General features: G+C 41.5%; 1 protein-coding gene across 6 annotated transcripts in view; it reads left to right on the forward strand.

The window, feature by feature from the left end:
- The window catches only part of PRSS12 (serine protease 12), a 56,051-nt gene that overhangs the window by 8,295 nt on the left and 25,062 nt on the right, over positions 1-22,694 (forward strand). For 4 of the 6 annotated variants that reach the window (XM_019626515.1, XM_019626656.1, XM_019626742.1 and 1 more), the window contains exons 2-7: positions 2,998-3,136; positions 5,396-5,574; positions 9,382-9,532; positions 17,042-17,220; positions 18,264-18,405; positions 21,192-21,388. In XM_019626515.1, coding sequence (XP_019482060.1) covers positions 2,998-3,136; positions 5,396-5,574; positions 9,382-9,532; positions 17,042-17,220; positions 18,264-18,405; positions 21,192-21,388 — 987 coding nt within the window. Of the gene's footprint in view, positions 1-1,171; positions 1,197-2,997; positions 3,137-5,395; positions 5,575-9,381; positions 9,533-17,041; positions 17,221-18,263; positions 18,406-21,191; positions 21,389-22,694 lie in introns of those variants that run through there. The other 2 variants (XM_019626827.1, XM_019626582.1) reach the window with 2 other exon arrangements.

Raw genomic sequence — 22,694 nt, forward strand, 5'->3', positions numbered from 1 at the left:
GGGAGCGTCACCACAAGTGCCGGGCTGGAGAGAGTGTGGACGGAGGAGGAGGGGTCACGTTTTGATGATAAAAGACTGTGACAATTGAGCAGCATTTGCCAGACAAAGAACCTGGTCTAGAATTTACCCGAAGAGCTGATTGTTAATAGGATGGCCCTGTAAGGGATTTTACCAGGCTCTGACCTTCATGGATCGCTGTATTGTTTCATCCTTTCAAAAAAACTGCGCTTAGGATATTTCTCCTTCTCATCCTCGTAATTGTGCACCTATACACTTGAGCAAAGGTATAGTCCTACACGTTTGTACAGCCCATGGGCCACATCAGCCTTCAATGCGAATGCCAGAAAGCCACTTCCCACTGTGTCCCCATGGACATAGTTTCCAGGCTGCCCTAAGCTTCTCTGGCTAGTTTTTTCCCATAGTGTTTGGTGGATTAGCTGTACTATTTCAAATGGAATGGTGGAAACCAACATGGAGTAATGTATAAAGTCACACCTGGAGTAGTAACGGGTGCTTATTCCATCACAGGGTCTTGACCCAGGTTTGGAGATGGGCGATGGTAGCAGGGGGCATCTAGGACACTGTGGCCATGGCTCTGCACCTGCTCAGTTGATTTGGTCCTCAGCTTCCTCATCCGGAAATTGAGGGAAACGAAAGATAGTTTCTAAGACCTCGACCACGTCAACTATTCTAAGAGAATAAATGAAGCAACAACCAAGGAAAACCACAAACAACCCAAAACTACCGCCTGTCTTAAATGTATACAGTGTGAATGGTGTGTTCACACTTTTATTTATTTGGAGAATATTATTATAGTGATACTTTAAAATACAGCTTTTTCAAAAAAATTTTAGAAGAATTATGAACTTCGTAGAACTATATTCCATTAAGAAATACTCTGAATCTGAGGTAGATTTTTCAGAATATTTGAGAAACTGTTATGACCTTAAGGGAAGGACAGACAGTGTGGAAGGGCCCTGTTACAAAGGTGTGTGCATTGGGCGTTGGTGTCCGGCTGGGTTCTGACAGGGAATTATTAGTCAGTGACATGCAAATCACCTCTCCACAGCTGCAAATATTTGTGTTCACTTGCTAAAGGAAAGTTGGATGAGAGCTCCTCGTTTCTTGTCAGATACAGCTAAGTGAATCCAGGCTTTCACAGCAGGCCCGGAACATCTGAGAAATGATGGCGGATGGTAGGTGACTGGGAGCATCTCCTGCTCTGGCCCTGGCCCTACCCTCAGACCGATGTTATGGGAACAGTTATAGGTCACGCAGCCTCCACCGTCTCATCTCGAAAGGCCTTGATTGTTTACATGATATGTATGCATCTGGATAGCCTTTTAATGATTTGGGCACTATTTTACATTTTATTATGGTTAAATTAACCTGCTTAAGTCAACGTCCAGTTTGTTGCCACTCCTAGAAGTTTCTTTTAACCTTTTGACATGGGTCATTTGATGGAGGGTGGAGGTTAACAAAGAGAAAATAGATTGAATATAATTTTAAATAGTGTTTGAGGTGAACAAATGAAGCCTTCGAAATGAAACAGACTCCTGGCATTTGTAATATGCATACTATCATGTGGGTCTCTATAGAAGAGATTTTGTGATTAAAAATCATTAAAGCTTCAGACATTTTTCTTCCAAAATATTCAGCGGTTCACACTTTGCACTGAGCGAGACGGGCTTCCTCTTGCTTAGTGTGACTTGAAGCGGTTTAGATACATGACTGATGTTTAGATGAGCTGCCGTAGGAAAGACGAGCTGTGTCCTGCCCTGGATCATCAGGACTCCGCAGTGCTATGCTTTGTCTCCATTGATTTTTGCCTTTTGTTTCAATTAAGTAGCACTGTGTTTGTCATGAGAAATAGGATATATTTTTCTTAAATAGTTACACTTTTTTCCAAGGATGATGATGTGGAAAATAATGGAAGATGACCAGGCTAGTGAAAATGACATGAATGGATAATTTGTGAACCTGATATTTTTGCAAAAATTTAAAGCCACATATAATAACCTCAAAATATGCAAAATATGCTAGAATTTTTGGTAACACTTAATTTCTAATTGCTTAACCTACGAAAGAAAGGCCATCCTAAGTGACTTTTCACAGAATTTTGTGAAATCTGAAGTTGTCTGAGTTGAATTTTGTTTCTGTTTACGTGTCCCAGTCGCTGCCCATAGTAACTACTCTGCAAACCAGGGCCTCGACTCACACTCATGGGATGAGACTGAAAGTGTTATTTTTTCCAGGGGTGCTTGAATTTAAATTTTCGCTCTTTTGAAGATTGAGAGGAATGACCAAAATCGTGGATAATGGAACAGCTAAGTGGGGATGGTAGGTGAGGGGAAGTGCATTTCCAGGGCCATCCGATTACGCCAAACCACTCTACCGAGTGGTGGTTTCCTTAAGACTAACAGGCGACACTTTCAACACTAACACCTTTTTGGAATCACAGACATAATCTTTAGAATTGTCATGACTACTGCTCAAGGTGAAAGGAGGGAAAGCATTTACTCTTTTTTAGCGGAAGAACAAATCAGATAGATGGAAGACATAACGCAGCCAATAACAGCTAAGTTTTAAGCAGGGGGTAGAAGTTTGTTTCTGTGTTTCTCACATGACTTCACGTGAAGATGGAAGATGGTACATAAATGGTAACAACTTCCTATGTGACATAATCTAATGCTTGGGATGCAAGATCAGACTTAGTCAATATGCTTCCACTTCCCCCTTTTAAAATTATAACTGGGCTCTCCGTTTGCCTACGTAAAAAATAAGGCATAACTAGCATTGACATCAGGATCTTAATTACCAAAAAACCAAAAAGCCTGCTAAAGCCTCACTTGGCAGCACGCGCTGTGAACAGCGGGGGCCCATCACTCTGACTGGGTCTCTCACCGCCTCCATGAGAGACCACATTAACCGAGGTCTGGTTCATGTGCTCGGATGATTATTTGCTATTAAAGGATTTGGGGTTGTTTTCCGCTTTAGGGTCAGTACGACTTCGCGGTGGCAAAAGTGCGTTTGAAGGCACAGTGGAAGTGTATGCCCACGGCGCTTGGGGCACAGTCTGCGGCAGCCACTGGGATGACCCTGATGCCTCCGTTGTTTGTCACCAACTGCAGCTGGGGTAAGTCCATCCATCCTGGGCCAGATTGCTGTGCGGATACCTGAGAAGGATGATGGGCCCCCGGCACCATCGTTGCCGCGGAAAGGTTCCCGCCTCTTTCCTCACTCTTCTTTCCGTCCGCAGAGTTAGAAAGAAAGGGCCCTGGGTGGTGGGAGTGAGGTCTCTTACTTGTGTGCTCGGAATGTATTCGCACAGTACTGTCCCTGCTGACTAGGAAACAGCCCAGTGCTAAGTGGCCAAAGGTGAAAGCGTCTTTTGGTCGTTGTCTTTAACCAAGTAAATGTTTACTCCTTGGAAGCAGGAATTTGATTCTAAGAATTGTCGTTTCTCAGTAACCACGTGGCCCTAGGTTGCTGTCACTTGCTTTTAGCTTTCTCCTGTTAGCTACCCACAGATCTAGTTCTAGGTGGTGTTCACCTGGGCTCTTGTCTGTGATGGGTCGGGGGTGACATCCAGGCATTACCCAGGTGGTATAGGGCCACCCCGCGTTGCTGCCAGCTCCTCCCCTGGCCTGGCCACTCTCCTTAACACGGACCAGGGTCCGCGGCCTTCCACCTCGGCCTGGTGCCAAGTGGCCTCACCAGGAACAGAGGCTCCATTTTGGAACAGGAGGTTTTGTTTTTGTTGTTATTTTTGTTCTTTTTTCTAAGTACACATGCTGTGTCTTTTTCTTGACCTTTGTCACCAGAGATCTTTAGAAAGCCGGAAAATATCTTGTTATGAAAAATACAGGTCTAAAAGACTGAAAGAAGGTTTGCAATTTACAGATATTTTGCATTAATAATCAGTGAGCGATAGTATCTATTACGTGATGCTAATGAAAAGGTTAGTCGCCTCCAGTCAAGCCGGTAAGAACTTTGCCAGCTTCCTCCTGCCTTCCCACCGGGATGGTGAGGAGTGAGCGTTTAGGAAAGGCAAACCTTGAGTGCTTAAATTTTGTTCAGACTTTGGATGCTGTGAGAGCAGCAAATAGGGTTAATGTACTTAATTCATTTAAAAAATGAGTGTTGGTATAAATCAGGATAAAAGAAGGAGGAGGCTGGAGTCTGTGAAGTGTATGGCATTAGGAATGTTAATTACTGATTTTATCAGTGAGTATTTTTGTCCCAAAGAATGGTGACGTGGTGCTTTTTCTTCCGAGGGCTTGAAGACGTAACCAGTTTGTAGGCTGGTGTCAGCGTCTTCCTTCACATACATATTAATATGTCCATGTGCTTTTATTGCCCCTGAGAATCAGGGAAGAATACAGGCCCCGTGAGACTCTGGCAGAGAGAAGACAAGAGCAGTGTAGGCGGACGTGCACTCCAGTGTGGTTACTAGCCGTTAGGTTGATGAAAGAATGCAGACTATCATCCTGCGAATGCACACATCCCAGAAGCTGACCCCATTACTATCACATCTCCTAGTAATGCACTTTTTAACAAAAGAATCAGACAATAGGAACAGAGCACCCCAGCTTTATTGCTGTTAAGACACATTCATTTTAGACACACCCCAAATATTTACCGTTTGATGGAAGCTGGTGCATGGAGATAGACCTAGAGATTACCATGTTAATCAGGTAAGTGTTTAACCTTTTTAAAATTTAATATCAATTTGTATGTATCAGAGGTTACTTATACAAGTATGTATGAGATGAGTTCAAAGCAGAGCTTATCTGCATGTTGTTATTTTATTAATTGGTTTCAAAGTCTTGCTGGCATGTACTACATACAAGAGTTTAAAAATGTGAACAGGTTGCCTCTCTTGACATTAGCTTGCTTAGACGTAGAGTAACAGTCATTTGGAAAATGCTAGCCTGCAGTATTGGCGCAGAGAAGACTCCCCTGGCCTGCAGACTTCTCCTTTTCTGCATCAGAAGGCAGAGCTTGGAGACACTCAGCCCAGAGTGACCTGCAGCTGAGTCCAGACCAGAATCCAGGCCTCACTGGGCCACACGACAGAACCGTCCACAAAGCCACCCCGTCCTCTTTTTGTATCTGTCGCAGTTGCCCATTTTCTTCTAAAATCATCCATAGATAGGAACAGCACATGCGAACCACTGGTTATTGAAGATTAAGAATTCCGATTGCCATAGGTAATGAATCCGGGTTCTGATCTGACGTTTTGATTTCCTTGAAACTTATGTAACCCGTTACGTTTTTCTTTTTTTTCTTCCACATCCAGCTTTATGGCTTTCTTCCATTTTTAAAAATCCAAATGCTTTGATAACAATTCACCTACATTTGATAAACCTAACATTGATCATTGTACTTCCAGAAGAAAAGGAATAGCAAAGCAAGCCCCGTTTTCCGGTCTGGGCCTTATTCCCATTTACTGGAGCAATGTCCGTTGCCGAGGAGATGAAGAAAATATACTGCTTTGTGACAAAGACATCTGGCAGGGTGGGGCATGTCCTCAGAAGATGGCAGCTGCTGTCACGTGCAGCTTTTCCCATGGTAAAACAATATTTATTCTTGTTTTACTTTCTTTGTGTTTTTAACATGATTCCAAATGATACAAGTGTCTTAGTTAAGTCACTTCCTGAAAATGTTTAGATACAGATGAAGTCTGAATCATCACATTCTACCATCTAGTTAAATAGTTTTCAGCAGGAGTGTGTCTAACGATTTGAATACCATTTGACCTCACTTTTAGCATGTTTTCTATTTTATCTAATTTGCTTACAGAACTATTTTATACTGTATATGAAACACTTTTTTTGGTGTTTCAAATGGAAAATCCATCATGGAAAATCATGATGGAATCAAGATAGAAAGTCATCTTGGAAACAAATATAAAATACAGCAGCTATAACACAATCCGTTCACTTTATAGGATGAAATGTGATTGTGGTAGCAGTGTCCTCCTTTGGGTCATAGATAGCACATCCCATGAAATGAGTCACTCCCTTGGATGATGTCTCCTTCCAAGCGTTGTCCGTATCCTGGGCACGAGGTGACCAGCATACACAGATACACATGCATTCATATGAACATAAGTATAGGAGGGAACAGCTGCCTTTCAGTGGCTGATGGGTATTCTGGGACCACAGTACAGTGTAATGTGTGACAACAGCCCAAAGCTACCACATGGTCACAGTGTCCCTTTTGGCATTTCCCCTCAGATAGCAGCATGACCAGAGTTCCCAGGTCTTGAAATGCCCCGGGCAGTGGTTTCTGTGTGAGCTCAGGTGTTGGGAGGAAGAACAAAGCTCCCACTAGAGAATGTACAGAGACCCAATTCAGAGTCACGCCCGTGAGTGGGCTGGAAGCACCGCTGGCTGTGGCACAGGGTGTGGATAGGGGGCCGCCCTGAGAGCCGCAGCCCATCCTGGCTGGGCGAGTTGTGTGTGTGACAGCCTGATGTCTTGTAGTTTCCACTTTTCTTCTTTGCTTCCCCACCTTTGAGTGCAGCTGCTTTTGGGAGTACACATTTATGCGTTGCTGCTTCAAGGTGATGTGAGTCGGGCTCCATAGTGCTTTTGTAGATCACTGCTTGTGTTCTGTGCTCGACCTGACTGATAAAATGCTCAGTATTTTTCAAGTAGTGAAGTAAGTAAAATCTTTAAAACAGTAATTATTTTTCTTTTGGAATGTCTAGCTCCCCTTTTTTAGCCCCTTCTACTCTATAATCTATCCACTTGTTTATATTCTGGTTGCAAAGATACATTTAAGGTCATTTATAAGCATATATGAAATATAGAAGGTTGAAATAAATTTGAAGTGAGAATGAAAAACAGTTGCTCTGATGGCAAATTAAATGAGAAGTGAAAGCAAATAGCTCAGACAGCCCAACCCTGAGTCCACGCTGAGGCGCTGTGCTGGGCCTCCCGTTCATCCTCTCAGCTGGCGAGCCACCTGTAGTGTCTTGTCACCTCGTCCTGCTGCGTTTCCCACACCTGCAGAGCAGGTTGTGTACAAATACACAACCCGGAATAGGAAATAACAACCTAAATGCAAACATCTGGGAGTTGTATTTGCCCGCAAGTTAAACATGAGTCACATACGTCACTAAATTCTTTTTCATGATTTCTTGTGTGTTTGTTGGGAGGATGTGCGATGTTGACTCAGTTTGGTCCTTCAGCCTTTTTGTAGTTTCACAATTACTTATACAACCAGAAAAACATGTTTTGAAATAAAACACAACATTCAAAAATGATAAGGTAATATGTTGTGATGGTTCTGGGTTGTAGGTAATTTTTAATTTCCTCTTGAAAATTTTTCTTTTTCTATTTTCTCTAAGCTTGCCATGGTGGTAGGGTGAGAGGAGGCAGACAATTGACATGTAAACCATTAAATCAATGACAGTTTTAAGTATATATAATAACTCAAGAAACTTACACATTTTTCCATAATTTTTTCTAAATTTTCCAAGCTTTTTAAATGAAAAATAAACATAATTACATGCAACTTTGTTTCCTACCATAGCTCAGCCATCAGTTAGTTATAAGAAGCTAATATACAATACTGAGGACAGTTATGCATATTAAACCTATCTTTACCTTTTCACAAATGGTAAGTGCCTGCTGACTTATGTATTACAGATATTGGAGTATGAGTATATGCAGGTATGCACTGATCTGAATTTCTGCTCCAAAGTTCACATATGATATTTGATATTTGCATATAATTATGCATATCTAGATGCCACTCACTGACAGCCACTTACGCTGGAGGAATTAGAGGCATAGTTCTTGTGGGTAAATGATTAATTAGCCTTGGCAAAAGGTGCGACTACATTCCCTCATAGGGACCTGGCCTGTTCTGAGCCTTTCACCTTATCACATCCTTTATTCCAAAAAAATCAGGCTGCCTCACTGTTTCCCAAGCACACCCAACGCTGTGCTTCTATGTTTCTCATTTTGCCTGAACCGTCCTCCCCATCTCTGACTTCTGGAATCTTCTACCTTGGCCCTTCTCCACTTCCAGCCTCTTCAGGAGAGACACCGTGGAACCCCCCGCCCCACCCTTAGCGGTGGGCGAGCCCCCTGGCTCTGAGCCCCTGCAGGGCCTTCTTGATGACCTCTTGTCTGTACTCGGTTTGTCCCTGTTCTTGGGCAGAAGCGCCCTGAGGGCTTCGAATGCTCTGTAGCACCTGGGCCTCACCGTGCACCCGGCAGCTGCCTCGTATGAATGGAATGAGTGGGTAGTGCCAACCATCTCTCCTTGATGGGAATAGGCTTTTCTCACTCACCGATGCAGTCAGTCAGCGGTATTTATTCTGTGCCTTCTCTATGCTTGGTGCCTGAGATACACAGTGACAGGGAAAGGCAGTCTCTCTGTCCTCAATTCCAGTGGAAAGGAGGCAGACAGTTGGCATGTAAACCATTAAATCAATGACAATTTTAGGTAAAAGTAAGTCCTCTGAGAAAGACACAGGAGGCAGTGCGGTAGGAAGTCCCTTACTCAGGGAGCTGCATTAGCTGGGGCTGCCAGGGCCGGCCGCCTGAAGAAAGGCCGTTTCGGAGTTGAATGATGCGAAGGAGGCAGCCTGGTGAAGAGCCGTGGGGACATCCGAAGCAGCAGGGGCAGCCAACACACACACCCTGACGTGGCTCCAACTTCCAAGTGTCCGGGAACAGAAGGAAGAGGGCTACAGCCTAGTAAGCGAGGCCAGGAGCAGAGAGAAATTCAGAAGCCGACAAGGGCCAGGTCAGGGCACCGTGGACCAGCAGGGATCTGCAGGGGGAAGCCTTTGGTGCTTCTTAACACAGGATGTGGTTCAGACCCAAATGAATTGTCAGTGTTGCTTTTTGAAGCTATTGGCCGTGATGTCCACCGACCTGTTATAATGTGTAAGATGTTAACTTGGACTTGGTTCCACAGATCTAAACATATTTCTGTACTGAAAATAAGTATGTTACAGACGTAAGTGCCATTCTTAATAATTACAGACCGGTAATGTTTAAGTTACTGGAAATAAAAAAAAGTCAGTGTCACCACCACAATACCATGAAAATCAAATGTGTTTCCAGAAACTGCATTTTTGAGTGTGTCTTTCCTGGTTTCCAAGGTTGTTGGGGAAAGGTGAATTTAGACTATTTCCTCTTAAGAGGTTTGGGTGACTATAATTCTTCCTGGAGTATTTTAATCGGTTGTGATTATCATAAAATTTATTAGAGATGTGTGTATATGTCCATATCACTGAAGCAGCTTCATAAATATTATTTAATCACTGAGAATGGCAAAGGACTAGGATATACCCGATCTTATGGCTCAGTGTAAATACATAGGTTTAATTTGTTCGGCTTTCCTGTGGCACAGGCCCAGCGTCCCCTGTCCTACGCCTTGTCGGTGGGAGCACCACACATGAGGGCCGCGTGGAGGTCTACCATGCTGGCCAGTGGGGGACCGTCTGTGACGACCAGTGGGACGCCGCCGATGCAGAAGTGGTCTGCAGGCAGCTGGGCCTGAGGTGCGTTTTCCTGATTCTTGTTTTATTTTGCTTAAATTTTTGAATCTATTCTTTCCATACCCGAAGGCAGGTGCTGTGTGTTTAAGTTGCACATTTCCTTAAATTGAAAAAGCTACGCTTTGATCTTTGTCCTCGGCTGCAGGCTCCCTGAAGAGAATTTCTGTGGGCTCCGTAGGTCTCACCTGTTTGTTCCTGAATTCCATTGATTCATATCCCGAAGAATCACAGCCTCTGTGCTGCTTTTCATCAGCAGCCTCCACGTTGCTCCCAGGAAATGAATGACCAGCGCTGTCAGCCACAGCGACCTAACAAAGTCACATGTGGAACTAGTTGTCAGGCCTTACCCAAAATCCAGTTCCTCCCCCAGATACTGTCTAAACTTTTGACCTTGGTTTCCTTACTTGCTGGGCATCTGCTTAGAACGAAGGATATTTATTAATGTACAAAGGAAATAATGCCTATTTGGGTACAGAAATGAAGCACGTGCAATCAAGTGTGAGCATCAACACTGCATTGCCTCCGTGCTTATCATTCTAGAGCAGCATGTTGTAACTTCAGATCTTCCAGCCCCTTTCTTTACCAAATCTGAACATTGGTATAACAAGCCTAAAAGCTTCTCTACAATTCTATGTTAGGGGACCTTTTAAAAGTTGATATTTTACTTAAAATTTGAATTTTTTTCATTAAGCACTTTGTGGGGGTGGTGGGGGGGCCTCTTGAGATGAAAGCTTCTCCATGTACCATTTGGTCCAGTGAAGCATAACACTTGACACTGGAGCATTTTTGACTTTTGAAACTTGAACCATTAGTACTCATTTTTTTTTGTAATTCTTTTTGCAAATGACTCCCCCCTTTTTAAAAACTCTATGTTTATATTGAAGTACTTAAAAGTAAAATATAGACATTTTTACATTTTACCTCTACATACCTCAGTGTGCGTCTCTTATGAGTAAGAACACTGTCCTGTGTAGCCTGATCGTCCTTATCCCCAGCGAAGCGCTGACCAGTCTGGACACTGCCTAACCCCCCAACACAGTCACATTCTCAGAGCTGCCCCCACAACGTCCTTGAAGGTGGTTTGAAGCACAGTTTAGTCCTGGGCTATGCAGAGTGTCCGGGGGTTGTGTCTCAAGTCTCCTATTCCAGAGCAGCCTGTTGTCCGTCCTGACACCTGTTAAAGAGACCAGGCCAGTTGCTCAGGAGAATGGCTCACATTCTGGATTTGTCTCATTTCTTCCTCCTGGTTTCTTTGAGTTTGCTCCTCTCGTCCTTAGAATTCCTGAAATTGGAGTCCAGGTCTAAAGGGTTGATTAGATCACAGCAAGTGTTTGGCTGGAAATCACCACAGGTGCCATGTTCTCGTCTTGAGTCACAGAGCAGCTCTGTCTGCCCCTCTGGTGAGGCCAAAATTGAGTGCTGGCTTAAGGGGGCACCAACTTGATCCCTCAGTGGGGAGTTACCTTCCCCCCATAACTGGTCCTGGGACCTAACACTGTTTGCCAGTTCAACATGAACAAGCACGGCCGATCCTGTGTCTGCAGGGCTGATGGTTACCGGTGTTAAGTGTACTGGTGTCATCATTTTTTTTTTTTGGATGACCCACGAATAGGGCCAACCAGTTCTTTTTAAGACAGCAGTTATTAATCATTACACTTTCAAGACTAGATTTTGAAACTGTTCTGATTGGGTTTCAGTTTCAAGACCAGTTTTCCTCAAATGTCCAGGTGGTGCTGGCGTCAGCATAGCATAAGGTTCTGAGCATGCGCCCAGCACTCAGAATGAGCAGGAGTAGAGTGCTGCGGCTGCAGATGAGAAGAGCTGCACTTTCCCATCTGTAACGAGTTTCCTGTCGCACAGGGTGTAGTGTCTAAAAAGCGGTTAGTGCACAGGGCAGGTATACGGTGCACATTGGCTACCAAGGGCCATCTAACCAGGGACTGTTATGGTTGAAAGACACTGTTAAACATTCACAATAATCTGAGCATTTAGTGGTGAGATTATCAAACATCGTTCCTCTATCCGTAACTTCTATTTAGTTGGCTGTATCTATGAATTTCATATTTAAAAATCATTCTAATATATATATATATGTATATGTATACATGAATGAGCCAGATTATCAATTATGTGGCCAGTGGTGTCAATATTAATTTGCATGTTAGTTGCTAAGAGACCTATATCTTTGCCAAACCATTCAGAATTTTAAGGGTATAGTAACAGTATGTTTAACATTACCAGTTGCAGCATCGGCTACTCTTAAGTTTAAGCTGTAAGGTATTTTTTATTATGAATATATTTCTGTGGGGAAAGGCAAGCTTTGGTTGCTCAGAAAAATGCATAGAAAATTTAAATGACACACTGTGAATATTAATGATATTGACAGTTTCAGAAGTGATTCTAAAAATTCAGGTTGTAATGTAGAGTTCTTTCTTGAGAGGAAAATATTTTTTTTTCACTTACGTAAACTGCTCTTAAACAAAGCCCATGTGGACAAACAACAGTCTGTTCCATGGAAAGAACGTAGAGGCAGAATCACAAGAAAGAGTATTAATGCTGAACACGTGTGTGGGTTCTTTCTCATGTGTTTGCATCCTTCTCAAGCAGTAGCTCATTGCTATCCTTTGTATGAGAGGATTCATGTTTGGAAAAGGGATCAAAAGGAAAAATAGCTCCAAATATGCAGGCGGCAGAGGTCCTCCACCAGCCTATGCGACAATCAGCCACCCAGAGGCTTGTTTTTAGTCTAAGTGCTCTGATGCTTGGAGCTAATGTGGTCCATTTGCCTTTCTTTCACTTGATTTCCTAGTCCTCTCACAATTTGCATTAAAGCAATATTCTGCAACTGCCCTTCCTCTAGGATTTGTTTGCTCACTGAAAGGCACAGTGCTTTCAGACGTATTGTTTTTAACAGCACATGATTGATAGCAGACAGTGTAATTGTTGCTTGTCTCGATTTATGATTCTTTCTTGAGCACATTCCAGCTCAGTCTTATTTGCTTTGTTGTGTTCCCAGAGGAAGACTGTGCCATGCCTCCCTGCGGTGGTGGTTATGATTCCTTTGTGAGATGTGGTCTTTGTTGGCCCTCATCTGTTAGTGGCGTCTGTTGATTTGGTAGCTGGCAAGCTTCCTAAATACAAGAGGAATTACTGTACTTAAGACACTTAAATTTGATTAACCTAGAACTTGGAGAAGAGGAGCAGCAGGAAAGAAGGCAGTCAGAGGTTAGAAGATGGAGCTTGAAATGCGTGTGTACAAAACGAAGGTTCAGGTGGACACACTTAATTTCACTTCCTTGTACACACTGAACATTAAAGCATTTCCTGTGACTTTCAAACCTCTTAAAAGCGTAGCTTAGGACCGTGATGTCATATTCAATTGTGGATATGCCATCATTTGCATAGGAATTCTAAAGCTTTGAACACGTCTTAGTTTTTCCTTTTTTTTTTTGCTATAAAATTATCATATAAAACCATATTATTGAGTGGTCAGAATAAATTTCTGGCTTTTTAAAAAAATGTCTTTTTGCCCTTTCATTTTACTGTTCATTAAATTTTAAAAATATTTTATAGATTTAATCATAAGATAACCTGGTACATGGAATTATTGAGCAGGAAAGAGACCTTATTTAATAGATGAGGTTATTAGGCCCTCTGAGATTATCCCAAATCCAGAAGTCATACTATTAGTGAGAGCCAGACTCTTGGGGTTAATGGCTCCCAATGTAGGATTTTTTTCTTTCATGTTACACTATTTGCAAAATAGCCATGTGTTGATAAGAATAAATACAAATGTAGGTCTGAAAGACATAGGTAGTCAAGAGAGGAAAGTTAACTTTGGAAGACAACGAGCATGTTCTCAGCAGTATTTGAGGTGCCTCAGGCCCCTAACTGCAAAGACCCAGGAGGCTGGAAGACAATGTTTCATTTCAGTCTGCTCTGCAGCCACCAGGTTTTATCACCTGGTGGTCGTGGAACGCTGGGCGAATTATTTATCTTCTGGGCCTCAGTTTCCTCCTCTGTAAATTGAGGAGTGTGACATCATGGAATCTAGGGAGGCTTCAGTGAGTTAGTACACATACAGCTGATAGACCCATGGCAGCATCAGTAAGCATTCAGCAGGCACAGATATCTCGGAGATGGAGGGGGGCATTTTCCAGAGAGAAAGCTAGGATATTGAGAATTAAAAATGAGTTCTTTCATCCATAGCTTACAAGTATCACAAACTGATATTTACAGTTCAAGGACCAATCTTTTATACCCTAACAAATGATTATCTTGCACAACAGAAGAATTGCCTAACTTGAGCCTAACTTGAGCCTGCGTCTTTTCAAAGTACTTGCTAAACCTGGAGATTGAGTTAGTCAGATGGTGCTATTTGGTCTTTTTCTATGAAAAAACAAAACAAAACAAAACAAAAAAGACAAGCAACTTTATATGAATACAACCTCATTAGCTAAACAGGTTTCGGGATGTTTTGGATAAGGATGAGACATAGAATCAATTCAGTGTTTATTGGGGATTGCTGTTATATGGGGTCAGATAGCTTTAGAGAAAAATAACTGAAGAACTCAGTGTATCATATCAGAGCCCCTGAATCCACAAGCTTACTCTGTGGTCAGAGGGTAAGAGCTCTGGGGCTGTTACCACAGATGAACGGCCAGGGCTGGTGTGGGGACAGTTTCCATAAGGAGGAGCGGAGAACACGCAGCCCTGTGGAATCCACACTGCACTGACTTGCACACGCCACAACCTCTGTGTCGCTTTCCCCCTTACCTGTGGAATCTATGTTCTTTGGTATGCCCTGGAAACCCAGCCCAGCTCTGGGCACCAGAAAACACCAGTGACTGGCTGAAGGAATGTGGTGTATGTAAATATTATCTTCTCAATTTTAATAGCCTCAAAAATTAGCTAGAAAACCTAGTTGGTGTTATAGCATAGCTTCCTAATTTTTTTGGTTCTCAAATTTATTCTCTTACTTTTTTTCTGATTAATTTATTTTAATTAAACCTTTTTGTGATCATTAAAATAATGATTATAAACAATGGAAAATATGGAAATATATAAGGAAGAAAGTAAAACACAGGGCCGGCCGAATGGCTCAGTTGGTTAAGAGCTCGCTCAAGAGTTTGAGCTCTGAGCAACAGCGGTTCGAGGCCAGCCCGAGCTGAGCAGCCGCTAAGCTGCCAATAGGTAGCAGGATGGCTCAGCTAAAAAAAAAAAAAAAAAAAAAAAAAAAAAAAAGAAAGTAAAACACACAAGTGGTCTTTTAAAGAGGGCTTACAAAATTTTTAACATACGAGTATTTGAAATACAATATACCTCAGTTACTCTGTCCAGCCTATCTTGGGTCATTATTTTTTTTTCTTGAGTTTGTAACCTTTTAGCCTAAATAGAGTGTGAAAATGATATTGATATTTAAAATCTCTAAAAATGGGATAGATTAGAATGCATTATTACTTTTTTTGGCCATTGTAAAGCTGTGCATCTTATGTTCAGTGGCCATGAATATTTCTTTTTGTGTGATTAGCCTGGTTTTCCCTATTGTCCTGTGTGTGTGTGTGTATGTGTGTGTGTGGGTTGTTTTGTCTACATTATAATGTAATAATAAGTTATTATTATTATTAATTTCTAGGAGTTTTTCCCCCTTTGGTTGCTGTTTCATATTTCAAATATTTCTTCCAGATTGCCTGTTTGCCTTTCGATTCTGATTATGGTTAATTTTGCTGTACAGTAGTTTATGGGAGGTCAAATTTAACTTTTCAGCCTGTTTTCTAACTTCTGGGTTTTTAATACTGCTTAGGAAATTTTACCCCCAAGGTTATAAGAACCATATTTTTTATTCTAGTAACTTTTTAACCTGCCTGCCTTCTGTTTTCCCTCCCTCCCTCCCTCCCTCCCACCCCTGTCTCATTTCTTTCTTTTAATATTTGGGTCTATGAGCCATCTGGAATTCATTTTCCTTTCTGTTGTTTGGAAGCAAACTTTGTATTCTCCCATGTTGGGCCCTGGTTTTCTTACAGCACCTGCCCTGGCTCGGTGCACTGCATCCCTTGGAGTTTGCTTTCTGGCTCCCCCACGACCCGCATCAGTCATCCTGTCCCCTCCTCCTCTGTTCTCCAGCTTGCCATGTTCTCTAAGTCCGTTTCCATAGCCGCTGTCATTAGTCAATTTCCCCAGAGCAGGGCTCTGCAGATTGCATTGTAAGGGGCCAGACATTAAGCATTTAGACTCCGCAGTTACCCAGCTGTGCCTGCACAGTTCAAAAGCAGTCATAGGCAGCATATTGGGGATGAGGGTGGCTTGTTCCAGTAAAACGTTATTTCTGAATGGTGAAATTTGAATTTCATATGATTTTCACACGTCACAAATTGTATTCTTGTTTTGAGTTTTCTCCAGCCATATAAAGTATGGAAACCACTCTTAGCCCACAATATATTTTGGTTGTAAATTATCAAGATAGTTGTAATGCTATGAGAAAAAGGCAACTAAAACAATGGGTATAGATGCAGTTTCATTGGAAAATAAACTAAAACTATAAGTGCTGTAGTCTAAAAATTAGAAAGCTAAAAGAAGCTGAAAATGCAATTTCCAAAGTCATTAATCATTTTGACAGGCAATCATGATCTTCTCCACTGAAATCTGGGGTTCTAGAATGTGGTGTCACTTTGATGTGTGGGAGAAGTAAATTTAAGTGAAGATAAATTTGAATGAAGAGATGTTTGAGTTAGAAATATGTTTGGCTGTGAGTAACAGAGAATTGAAAATAACAGTGGCTCAAATGAGACCAGAATCTGTGTCTGAGGGAGACAGAGCGGAGGGCAGCCAGGTTAGCTGCAGCACCCTCAGGACCCAAGGCCTTTTCTTGCTGGCAGCCCTGTCATTCCTAGGATGGCACCTGATAGCCCCAGGTGGCTTCTCAGGGTACAGCCACCCCATCAGCCTTGTAGTCGGCAGGAAGGAGGAAGTGACAGAAAGATGCTTCCTGGAAGTGATACATGGCACTCCCACCTAAGTACCGCTGGTGAAGACTTAGTCTTGTGAAATGGCTGCTGAGTTTCAGTTTGGGATGATGCAGAAATTCTGGAGATGATGGCGGTGATCTGTGCACAGCAGTGTGAATGTACCTAATGCCACTGAACTGCACACTTAAAATGTTTAAAATGGTCAACTTTAGGTATACTTTACAACAAACAAATGTAGTCGTCTAAAAGGAGAGGAGGCTGAGAAATGTGGTTTTTATTCTGGACAGCAATTGCCCTTCTAAAAATCTGAGGTTTCATTACTGATGAAAAAAGGGAGAGTAAATACTGGGGCATTAGTGGCAGTCTTTGAATTTGTGATGGTCAAGGATATAAAGAGCGACCAACAGAATGCAGGAATTCGTGCGCGACCTGTGAAGTGAGCTGATACGGGAAGTATGGACTAACCATCGCTAAACCTTTCCCAGGGTAAAGGAAGCCAGTCAGACCAACATTCAGCACCTCATCCCGAATTCTTGTCTTTGTGCAGCGGCATGGCCAAAGCGTGGCCTCAGGCGCGTTTTGGCGAAGGAACCGGCCCGGTGATGCTGGATGAAGTGCGCTGCACGGGCAATGAGCTTTCTATTGAGCAGTGTCCAAAAAGCTCCTGGGGCGAGCATAACTGTGGCCACAGGGAAGATGCTGGCGTGTCCTGCACCCCTCTAACGGGTAAGATGGCACCCCATGATCTACCCACTCTGGCCTCCAGCCCTGTTTGGGCTTCCCTTCCCTTTTGCTCAGTTTAGATAATATTGCCAAGTGAGCATACAAATATGTTAAGCCAGAGCACGTCAGCGGCTCGGGCCTCCGTGTCCTCCTCTTTAAATGAGATAGTTGTAGTGTTGCTGTGATGGTAACCGTACTTTGCAGAGAGCAAAATGTTACATTAATAAGTGGTTCTGTTGCTAAGAGACCTCAGTTTGCTTTAAAAGATCCGAGTGATTCATGAAAAGTCTGACATTTACCCAAGATTATTTATGTTTTATTTGGGGGGGAGGGGTGTTTGGATTATTTTGGATGGAAATATATTTTAAATCTACTTTTTTGGGGACAAACTGATTGTATTGTATATCTACTGAGGAGCTCTTTACAGGATTCTCTGGGGATTAATTATTCATTGAGTTCATAAGATTCAAATTCAGATGTGTATTATCAGTAAAAGAACAAAAGCAAGCCATGCCCTAGTTTTTATAATTTATGAACGCCTAAGGAATAATGAATGCATTCACATGCTAGATCACTCACTCTTTAACCAGAATAGGTTTTCTATCTTTGTATTTTAGTATTTTTTCACTTTCAGTTATAATGTTGAACTATTTCTAACTTACTATGTTTTCTTACTTTTTAAGTCTAAATCACTAATACTGCTCAGACTCAAAGAGATGGAAGCCTTAGGAAATTTTCCAAATATTATTTAATCCAGAGAAATTTAAATAGCGACTTCGGGATTCTATGAGAATACATTGTTCTCCTCAGAGAACAAGAGTACAAATAAAAAGGAAAGGCTATTTCTTAGGGCAGGTCTGTGTTTGTCACACTTAGAACATCCAGTGACCTCAGGCCATTGACCTCAGCCCTGAAATAAGTTTAACAAAAGGCCTAGAGAGGGAACTATCAATAAACATGGAGATATTTCTGGGAAAATGAAAACGTCGTTTTGCCCCTTTTTGAGAATTGATTTGCTTAGTCTTTGTGTCTCCCCCTTATCACAGATGGAGTCCTCAGACTTGCAGGCGGGAAAGACAGCCATGAGGGTCACTTGGAGGTGTATTACCGGGGACAGTGGGGGACCGTCTGTGATGATGGCTGGACTGAGCTGAATACGTATGTGGTTTGCCGACAGCTGGGATTTAAGTAAGGCCCGTTGAGATGAGGCAGCTAGATGCCAAATTATGTTTTTAAAGTCTGATTTTGTAGTCTTTGCTATAATCTCTATAATACAGTAATCAAAATACATGACCTATTATCTACCTACCTGCCTACCTGCCTATCTGCCTATCCATATATGGAAGGACAGAAATAGAACATAATACCATTTTCTATGGTGGTGGCTAACCATATTTTGCCACTTATCGCATTTACCTCTCCTGCCACCACCCTTCTTCTTGAATAATTGGTTGGAGCCAGGGGTGACTTTTTGGTCCTTTTGTGTCTATTTAAGTAAGACTGTCTGCTGTGAATGCTCGGTTTATTCTGACACAACCCTACTATTGGATTTGTTCGTTCTGACATCATCATATGGGGAGTCCAGTGTCAACTGCTTTGGAATTACATGATTCCCTTTCTCATCAGAGTGTGATGATAATTATCACTTTTATTTGAGTAACACAGCCTTCTTGTCACGAGATGACCTTTGGAACTTACCCTTGACCTCACACTCCTAAAGCTGAGTATCACACTTTGGGGGACATATTTCATGTCACACAGTTAATGCATTCCAGAGCAAAGAGTTAAGTTGGTTGAAGGAACTGCAAATGATGCCTTTGAGTTAATATTTGAATGAAGCCCATGAATGTCGTTCTTTCTTGTCCAGATTTCTATGTCATGCATGAAAAGAATGGGCAAAATTATTTCATTTCAGCTTGAGGTCGAGCTAATTGCAAATACTCATTAAACCTTAAAAAATATACTTTCATTCACATTAGGCATGGCCATGTTTAAATATATAGTTTTAAATTTGTGAAAGTAATATAAAATATTCACAAAAGTTTGAAAAATAAAGAAAATAAACAACTACTCATATTGTTTCCATTCGTATACCATCATTATTATAACTTATGTGTATAACTTTATAATAGCTCTAGTAGTGGATATGTAATTTTTCTATCCACATTTTTTACTACATAGTCATAATTTTTTATGATAGCATAATATCCATTGAATGTCTATACAATAAATTAGTTAATATTTTGGTCAGTTTACTTTTTCCTGTTATAAATAATGCTATCATAAAGATATAAATACATGTTATTGCCCAATATTTTGAATTTTTGTGGGCACTGTAGTTAAAATTATTGGGACAAGGGGTATGGCATATCAGTCAAATAAGTATTGATATGTAATTAATAAGAATTACTTAATAAATGTCATTTCACCTTTAAATAAATTGTTAGACTGAGGACTATATCTCACTTTCACAGATTTAGAATGATTTGCAAATACTATTATTTACTATTTTGATATTTTTCCTTATTAAGGAAAACAACTGACTGATACTGATTTTTTTCTCCATATTTTATTTATTTTGATTCACAAATTCATTCAGTTTTTCTTGTGTCTATAGCATATCAGAACTTAATTGTTCTAAAATATTGTCAATATTTGTAAAAGTTCTAAATAATTGTGTTAGAATAGGCATGTGCTACATTTAGAATTTTTGAAAGAATATTCTTTTGAAATGACAAAGGTTGAATCTGGGTTTCTTTGTACAAGTAAAATCCCAAAGTATAATAAAATGACCTGCTCTGATCTGTTGTACAGTCGATAGGGACAAATGGTAATCGGATTGATGCATTTTGTGGGAAAATGGTATAAATTGAAAGTGATAGCAATATGGAGTTTAGGTTAATTACTTTCCCAGCTAAGATTTGATTAGTCAGAAAAATAGAAGGTCTTAGAAGGATTAAATAAACGTTGCGTTGCTTTAATTTATTAAAATGCTAATCTCGTTAAATAAATTTAATAAATGAGTGCATAGGAAAAGAATTAGGAAAATTCATGCCATATAGAAAGATTTCTTCATGTTCCTAGTACAGAAATAATAAAAACATCCAGGGAGGGAAGCTATTGCCATAAAATTTATAAGTAAGAGTTCAGTTGCATAGACTCTTAGAACTGAAAAACACCTTAAATATCTTTTAGCTCAGTGATTTCTGGAGATCTGGGTTTTATAGAACAAAAGAAAACAAAATTGGGGGGAAATAAATGAGGATGCAGACTGCTTAGTTATCAAGTTTTGTTTTGCAAATCTCTCTTATTTCTACAGCATATATAGTTATTATAATCTATTTAGGTTTTCTGTAGTGCAGTGTTACAAATCAAGTAAATTGGAACAAATATAATTTATAAAAAAATTAAAAATCAAGTAACCTTCTGAAAAGCTGAGCACATTGTGATTACTCTGATTTTCATGGGCTGAAGTCCTAGTGTCATCCTGGATTGGGCATGTACTTGAGGAATCACTGAACTAACAGCCACTTTTTACTTTGGAGGAGAGAATAGCAGAGAGGCTGGGAGAAGTGGATGGAATCAGATGAGCTGAGAAGGCTCATCAGAGGCCCATGCGAGATGAGTGTTCTCACTTTCTGATTCACAGTGTCATTCCCCTGTCGGGATTGAAGGTTTCGCTCTTTGTCTGCATTCTTTCTGGTTGATGGGTTAAACCGTAGCTAAACCACAAGAATGAATGGGGAAGGAGGATGAATTATCGATCACTCTCCCACTGAATCAATCAAAAATTGTTCAAGGGGTCAAAATGTGTGATGCAGTGGACATTTCTCTTAGAACTGAGTCCCCATGCTAGGAGAAAGAACACTTACCCTCTGAAGTCATGACACTTAATTAGGTTGTTTGTTCTACGTTTTGTGGTTCCTTGAAACAAGAGACAGCAGTTCTCTGCAGTGTTTATGTTATCACCACAGATATGGCAAACAAGTGTCTGCAAACCACTTTGAAGAAAGCAGAGGGCCCATATGGTTGGATGATGTCAGCTGCTCAGGAAGGGAAGCCAGTTTCCTTCAGTGTCCCAGGCCACAGTGGGGACGGCATGACTGCAGCCATCGGGAAGACGTGGGCATCGCCTGCTACCCCGGCGGCGAGGGACACAGGCTCTCCCTGGGTGAGGACCTAACCCCCGCTCGAGCATCGTAATTCAGTAGCCCCGGCGTCTCTCTCCACTGGCCCACAGCATGGCGCACTTCTCAGCTTTGGCTTTTTTAGTCTATTTCCCATAATGTCCTCATTTCCAGTAATTAGCATTCAGAGCAACGACCTTTTGACTCTTCCCACAAATGTTATAAAACGTCTACTCCTAAAGTTCTTTTTCTTTACCTAGAAGTCAAGTTTCTCACTAAAAATGTTTATAATCACGTGTAGCTGAAAGATGGAAACAGAAGCTGGGATGTCCATCCCCTACTCATTGGCCCCTGTCCTGATTCTCATTTACCTTGAATTCTATGAACTATTAGAGACAGGATTAAAAACAAATCAGAATGAAACGATAGTGCTCTCCCTTAGCCCCCATGATGCATTGCTTCAGTCACGTCAGCAGCCACCGTTGCTCTGGCCTAGCTTAGATCTGCCAGGTTTCCCAGTGCTCCTAAGGGGATTCATTGTGCTAAATAGCCCGCCCATCTTTCTACGAGACCCTGTTCCTCTAGAAACCCACCATGGACCTTTACTACTCCCTACTTCCAAATTTCTTCAGACTTAAAGGTAGATAAAAGGTAAGTAGCTCATCTAACAGTCTTGAAATATTTATAGATGAAGGCCGTCTTGTGAGCAGAGAACAACTACATATCCTAGACAGACCTAACTTACAACGAGGGCAGAATAATGTATAATACTATATATAGCATACATAATATCTATGTATAATGTAATTTTGTAAATACATGTTAAAATAACCACAGGTGATCCTTACTTTTCACCTTAGGGTTGAATTAAGGCTTTTTGTATCCTCCTGTTTTGAGACTGTGAAGCTGAAATCTTCATGTTATAAAACAGCGGAACTTCCCGAACCCCCAGAATTAACAGTATTGCATTGTTAGGTTTGTCAGAGTGCGTGGTTGGTGCCTCCTGGACTTTAAACTGTGAGCTCACGGTGCCTCCCTGCGTGAATCCAGCGTCAGACCAAGTAGAAATGCAACATTTTACTCCACCCCTTACCGTCATATTTCCCATTTCATTTCTTTTCATTGGTTCTCCTGCCTTTCTCTCTTCTTCTTATGGAGGATTAGATGATGAAGGATTACATGTCTTTGGGGGGAAATAGGACCCGTTTGCTAGAAATGGATCCTCTCAGCCCCAGGTAGCAGGTATTTGGGACATGCGGTGATCTATCCAGGCACGCTCCATCAGTCCACCAGGTGACAAAATACTGTAGATCCTATAACCTGACTTCTCTGGAGTTCTGTGTGCTGAAA

The sequence above is a fragment of the Hipposideros armiger genome, unplaced genomic scaffold (genome assembly GCF_001890085.2).
Source record: "Hipposideros armiger isolate ML-2016 unplaced genomic scaffold, ASM189008v1 scaffold_1, whole genome shotgun sequence".
NCBI classification, from domain to species: domain Eukaryota; kingdom Metazoa; phylum Chordata; class Mammalia; order Chiroptera; family Hipposideridae; genus Hipposideros; species Hipposideros armiger.